A 6,704-nucleotide genomic window follows, 5' to 3' on the forward strand; every position below is an offset into this window, starting at 1 on the left:
CACTGCGTCTCTCATCTGCACTCCGCACCACATGAGGGTTTTTCTGTTGGGTGCACAATAAAAAACATAAGGACATATAGGGGTATAAGGTTAATACTAAGAGACAAAACACTTAGTACACTTTGTGCCTAACATTTATTTAAAAATATATAAATAAATAATAAAATTCTATATATATATATATATATATATATATATATATATATATATATATATATATATATATATATATATATATTTTTTTTTTTTTTTAATTTATTTATTTATTTTTTTGTATTTCATACTTCAAAAGTAAATTGAACAAAAAAAGAAATGTGTACATGCTTGGAAAGAGGGTAAGTAAGTGATAGGCAATGAACAGAATTTTAATTTTCTCTTTAAGCCACAACCAGCATGAAAGTTAGCTTAAGCTGGTCTTTTCAGCAGGGTGCCACACAGATGGTGCTTTAAAATTCTTCAAATTTTGACCTGTCTGAGTCGAGCCATGGCCTCGCTTGGGATGAGCTCTCCATGATCCAAATGTGAGATGAAGCAGAGGGCCTGGTACTGAGATTGGCCCTTCTCTGGCTCTCCAAGCACCAGCGCACGAAAGATTTTCACATGCTGTTAGAAAGAAGAAAAAAAAGAATGAAAATGTGCACTTCAAGAGACAAAGATACATTTTATCGATGAATTAGGGCATTAGATTACCAGTATGTTTATGAAATTACAGGACATGCATATTGGAAAAACAAGCTGTACAGTAACAGTAACAATGTACAGTAAACAATTTTTTACAGGAAAAAATCCTTAAATAATATGCATTTACTTGGGATTCAGTGAAAAGCAAAACTGAAGATAATAAAAAAACTGTTGATGTAAGTTTCATTTTTCTTTTTTATAAATATATCAGACAGCAATAAAGAAAAATGTAATTATTTTTTCCCTCATGCAGACTCATGCATGTCCTCCGCATTAGTGGCCTTAATAAATATCCACAGCACAAGCGACCCTTCATATAATACCCTGTCAGATCACAACACACCTCCATCCTTAACATCTAGCTTAAAGCAAAATGGATTTACCTAGAAGCAAAATCAGAACTTATTTAAATAGAATGAATATTGAAAATAAAATATTTTGCTTCTTTTGGGCACTTTTTGTACCAGGTTTTACTATATTTTTTGCATTAAGTTCTGCTAATAACAAACTAGAAATGATGAATGTGAACCAGTTTCATTTATTTTAAAGCCTCTACTTTGTGAACACTAAAACAAAAGAGGGGTCCCCGTCTACAAACAGACCAGCTCTTCAGAGCACCTACATCTCCAGCGTAACCTTTCACCTCGACCCCGAGCAACGGCTCATCCAAAAACTTACCAAACGCAAAGCAGGCTAACTGCTCCCATATGCACATAACCAAGAACACAGCCTTTCTTTCATGACAACAATACCGCTTTTCTTCGCCTCCGTCCTAGTGGTAACTGCGCCGAGGCATTCACACTGCATATGACCGGAGCAGTGTAAAAGTCAGATAGAGACTCCTAAAGAACTAAGAGAATAGGCTAGATTCTGTTACACAGAGTGATATGAAATCAGGAGAGCTGGCATTGCTTCACTAAAAGCTAATGGCTTCTTGAATGTAGAGAGGAATGTGTGTGTGTGTGTGTGTGTGTGTGTGTGTGTGTGTGTTGGTCAAACATGTTTTGAGGCCATCAAAGTAACACTCTATATAGAGTGGGAGGAAATACTTCATAGATGCAATGTTTCCAGGACAGCAAGGTCCTGATAGATGAGGTTAGTCATATCCGCGTCTCTTAAAGGAATATTTGGGCTCTGGTACAGCTTCACTCAGTCTGCAGCATTGGTGGCATGATGTTGATTATACTAAAAGATACATTTAACTTATCGCAACATACACAGAAAAAGTTAGTATTCAATATTTTCATACAAAAATCATGTTAACACCATGCTTACATCTAGTAGCTTAAACGTTAAGCGTTTCAATGTTTAAAAGTGGTCCGTTCACTTCCACTTTAAGTGTCCCGCTACAGTGCAGTGTTGCCAGGTCTGTGGTTTTCCAGCAGGAGTTTGGGATACTGTTTGCCATGTTTTGTTTTAGGCGTCGATGCCCTTAAGAATATATATTTGCTGTATAAGTAACTAAAACCATGTCAATCTGTTTTTACACCTCCTCTCTCAGGAGCTCTGTCAAAAACAGGTTGATTTTGGTCTGTCTAATTAATAATCACCAGCCATTGTTCTGATTGGCCTGTTTTTTTCTGAGTGACGCACGACCAGGCCAATCAAATGTAACGACATCGCAATTAAATAAAGGGAAGGCTACAGGCGGCCCATTCAAAAACAGCTACACAAATATCATCTTGTTGTCATCTTGGGTGCCAGAATCGGTGTGATATAGCCTCTAAAAATATGATTGCATATTTAATGACACTGCTAGACGATAAAATGATGACAGCTGTGTTTAAACACAATAAAACGAGCGGACTGGACAGAAACGATAGTCAAAAATGCACACAATTTGGACATTTTTCCGTGCTGTTGCTCAGTAATGTCATGGACGGTGCTCAGGTGATGACTGAAGGTGGTAGATTGGAAGTCACCCCTACACCTCACTTATCATGAAAAAAAGCCAGAAAATTGTATTTATTTCATTTAGTTAAGCAGGTTTTGTCACACAGTCCTAGCAGTAACCTAGGTAACCCTGCTGCAACCTAGATATTTTCATAAGGACATGTGATAGTAATTTTGTGGTTATCAATACAAGCCAACAATAACTTGTACCTAACCCAAAACATTCATTCAAATGCATACAAATCATGTGCTGTTCATTAACGTTTTGCTGTAATTCGTATAAAAGTGCCTTTAATCATAAAATGGAAAAAAGCGTATCGCATGATTTCCACTGCATGACGTCCTGGCGACCGGCAGTCTGATTTCATCCAACTTTTCCATGGATGAGAGCAATCAGACCTAATAATGTGATTCTGAACAAAGAGTTTTTTGGATTTAAGCATGTCTGCTGGGGAAAAAAAGCTGTGCAAAGAGTGGTTTTATGGGAAAAATAAGACCTTCAGATAGTAATTTACACGAGCACAAACAAATTCTTCTGTTAGACGATTCGATGTAAATCTAACGATGACACTAACAAGTCCTCTCAAACCTTTGAAATAACATTCCAGCTGATAAATGCCGCAAAGATGAAAAAGCCTTTTAAAAGCTCAGTGCTTTAACCACATATAAAACATCCCACTGATGTAGCAGCATCAAGTCACAAACAAAAGGTTTTAGAGATTTATATTATCATCTTAAAATGTACCATGTTGCAGCATCAGTTATAACACACAATATGTTGATGCTGTACATGATAGTAAATTATGCTGTTATATTATATTATATATACACACACACACATAAGCTAACACTTTGTTAAGTTCTCTTTCTTGCATTTTTCATATACTTATAATAAATAATAAATGCACATAATTACATGCAATAATAACAATAATAATAAATGCACATAAATTACATGCAAGTAAACCTTAATCCTTATAACAACCATATAGTAAGTACATAGTTAATCAATATTACTCAGTACCTAAATGTTATATTACACTTTCTAACAAGGACATTTTAAAATAAAGCTTGAGCAAAACAAACAAACAAAAACTTCACTTAAATCCAATAAGTATCATGTTAAATCTATGTTTTTGGAACACTTTGGAACTTTTCAGAAAAATGCAACACGCATCGGTCAGTAATGGTGCGGCAGCGTGTAAGTTACCAGGGTATTATTCACTTGAGCGTGCTACTTAGTGCAAGTCCAACAAGCGTAAACCTCAGCTCCTCGTTTTGTGGCCACAGTAACACATTCGTAAGGTACAAGTCTTTGAATGTTTTCGAGTTCCTTCTCAGTTGTCGCGACTTCGCTGTATTTGTACTCACGCGCTTGAAGTCAGACAGGAATGTGATGAGAGTCCCGTCGCTCTGCCTGAACTCCACCGTTACGACGTCCTTCTCGCCGTCCGCCTCCAGCAGCTCCTCCGTTATCTGCCCGTCGTTGAGACGAACGAGCACGGTCAACCGAGAGCAAACACTGACCGACAACAGCAGCGGGAACACGACGAGCGCTATCCGGACCAAAGCCGCTCGCGCGTTCATTACAAAGGACGCCAATGATTTAAACTCATTTAACGCGTCAGTGTAAACTACTTCATACACACAGCGAAAAGGTGCGCGGCGAATGTAAACTGCTCTGGAGAGGTAGTTAACGAGAGGTAGTCAACGGTCGACTATAAAACAATATGGTTAGTAAACTAATACTTGCAGCTCGATCATGATCTCCGTCAAAACGTGAACTTTCATCTTATGTTTGCGTTGCCGTGATTCAGAAAACACGTGAAGCTTCGTCTTAAATGTCTCCTCTCTGTAAGGTTTTTTTTTCTTTCTTTAATATTCGCTGAACTACTAACTCTTAACGAAAGCTGCGGTATTCCCGTCACTTCCTCTGAACTTCAGTAATTCGGCTAAAGGCGCCTCGGGCTCCCGGCGCTGCATGGGGCCACTTCTTAAAGACACAGGCTCGGATTTCAAGAGACTTAATACCTCCACTGAACTGGCCGTAGAGAATCATACAAATATGTTCTTTTTGTATCAATATAATGAAATATAATGTCATAAACCTGGGGCATGCAAATGAGTTAACAATATCATACTATATATTAAACATAAATAGTGTAATTATATATATATATATATATATATATATATATATATATATATATATATATATATATATATATATATATATATATATATATATATATATATGTGTGTGTGTGTGTGTGTGTATATGTGTGTGTGTGTGTGTGTGTGTGTGTGTGTGTGTTATTAAGTAAAATTTAATAGGTTTTGTGATTAGAATTATGGCAACTTTTTATTATTTTATGTTTTATGTTTATTATTTAGCAGCGCTCTAGTTGTCAAACAAACCACACAATACTAAATCTACCATCATTAACTCTAACCTGTTAACACAGGGAGATGCCAGTGTGTTGGCAGCAGGATGCCTGAAGGTGGCAGGTGACCCTCACGTCTAGCCTTCTGAACTTTAACCTTTTTATCTTTTTTTTTTTTTTAAGACTTTTGCAGGTTCATATTAAACATACATTCCTGGTATGCACTACAAATAACTATAATTATTTGTAACAGCACACACAATTATTCTTAATCTACTGCAAAACAGATTAAAAGAAGACCTAAGAAAAACAAAAAACAAAACAACGACAAAAAACCACAGAAAACTTTGGGTTACACTTATTTAACAATGTCTGTTAGCAGTATTTAATATAGTAATAATAACAATACATTATGCATAATTACATGCAACTAAATCAGTAGTATGTTGTAACGAATTAACCTTAATTAGTATTAGGACGACTTAAGTTTCATTTCATTTCAGAAACAATCTAATAATTTTAGTCACATTCTCACAAATGTTATGACATATATCACAGCAGACTCTCTCAAGTTGAAATGAACAAAGCTCTTAACCGCTGCCAGGGGATTCAGACGAGTGGTCTGGAACTAATGGCGTGAATCACTGACTGAAGAATCTAGTTCTTAAAGGTTAAAATACAAATTCCAATATTACCATGCTTCCCTTGCAGGTCACAAGTTATTTTAAGGTTCAATTCTCGCTATTAACAAACCATTAATTACAACTTTTTTTCTCAATAAACTCCTAATTTGCTGCTTATTAGTTAGTAAGTTTAGATACTGGATAGGGATGTAGAAGATGGTCATGCAGTCCTTTAATAAACAGCCAATAAGTTACTAATAGGCTTGCTAATAAGCAACTAGCTAATAGTGAATATAGTCCCTATACTAGTGTAACTATATTTAAGTTTAAAGAACACTAAAATAGTGGTTGATTTTCATAAACGAGAAAGCTTATGCTGTGACTTTATACAATTCATATCTCAAAACTGCGCGGAATGCAGACAGAACCTTGCAATTGCAAAACTATCTGTTACCCTTTTCATTGTGGTTTATAAAAAAAAATCTGCATTTAAGCATTTATTCGGTTTTTAAAATATTTTAACAATATCGAAATTAAAAATAATTACGTATATTGTGTGTTTTGGCGGTCGTGCCTCCAAACGTGACCCATAAAGGTAATGCAAATATAATATTTATGGTATCAGATCATGTTTTATCAGACTTCCCTAATGTTTGTTATTATTCATCGCACACGGTCCATATTTACTGTATGTCTTGGATTGATGTTGGAATCATATATATATATATATATACCGCCCCGTCCCCAGTGCTAAAAAAACCCCAAACATTTTCTATCAAAAGAGAACTTTGACATGTTTTATATATTTAAATTCATACAAGAACTTTCTTGTACGTTGTTCGAGGTCATCGTGAAAACAGTATGCGAAGAAAGTGTTTAAGCGCTTCCTTAAAACCGTAATCCTGCATTCGACGGCTGTGTAAAAACTGTCACATCCAGATGCAGAGAGGACAGAGCACATGTCTCCTGCACCTGCAGCCCTCGAAAACACCTGCACCTTTAAAACAGGTGTCTCAGACACATTGCCTTAACAAATGCTTTTCTTGAAACATGCTTCACTTTGTTTTAAAAAAAAAAAGTTATATAAACAAAAAACAAAATTTCGACACGTTCACGATGAATG

The 6,704-nt window shown here is 35.8% G+C and overlaps 1 protein-coding gene across 1 annotated transcript in view; it reads right to left on the minus strand.

Moving 5' to 3' along the window:
• Positions 1–4,543, minus strand: part of oafb (OAF homolog b (Drosophila)) — a 6,285-nt gene extending 1,742 nt beyond the window's left edge. The window contains exons 1-3 of the mRNA XM_043238412.1: positions 3,946–4,543; positions 469–603; positions 1–43 (exon numbers count right to left, since the gene is read on the minus strand). The exon at positions 1–43 is cut by the window's left edge and continues 138 nt beyond it. Coding sequence (XP_043094347.1) covers positions 1–43; positions 469–603; positions 3,946–4,161 — 394 coding nt within the window. The 5' untranslated portion in view covers positions 4,162–4,543. The remainder of the gene's footprint in view (positions 44–468; positions 604–3,945) is intronic.
• Between the last annotated feature and the right edge of the window lie 2,161 nt (positions 4,544–6,704).

This window comes from Puntigrus tetrazona, chromosome 5 (genome assembly GCF_018831695.1).
Source record: "Puntigrus tetrazona isolate hp1 chromosome 5, ASM1883169v1, whole genome shotgun sequence".
In the NCBI taxonomy this organism is placed as follows: domain Eukaryota; kingdom Metazoa; phylum Chordata; class Actinopteri; order Cypriniformes; family Cyprinidae; genus Puntigrus; species Puntigrus tetrazona.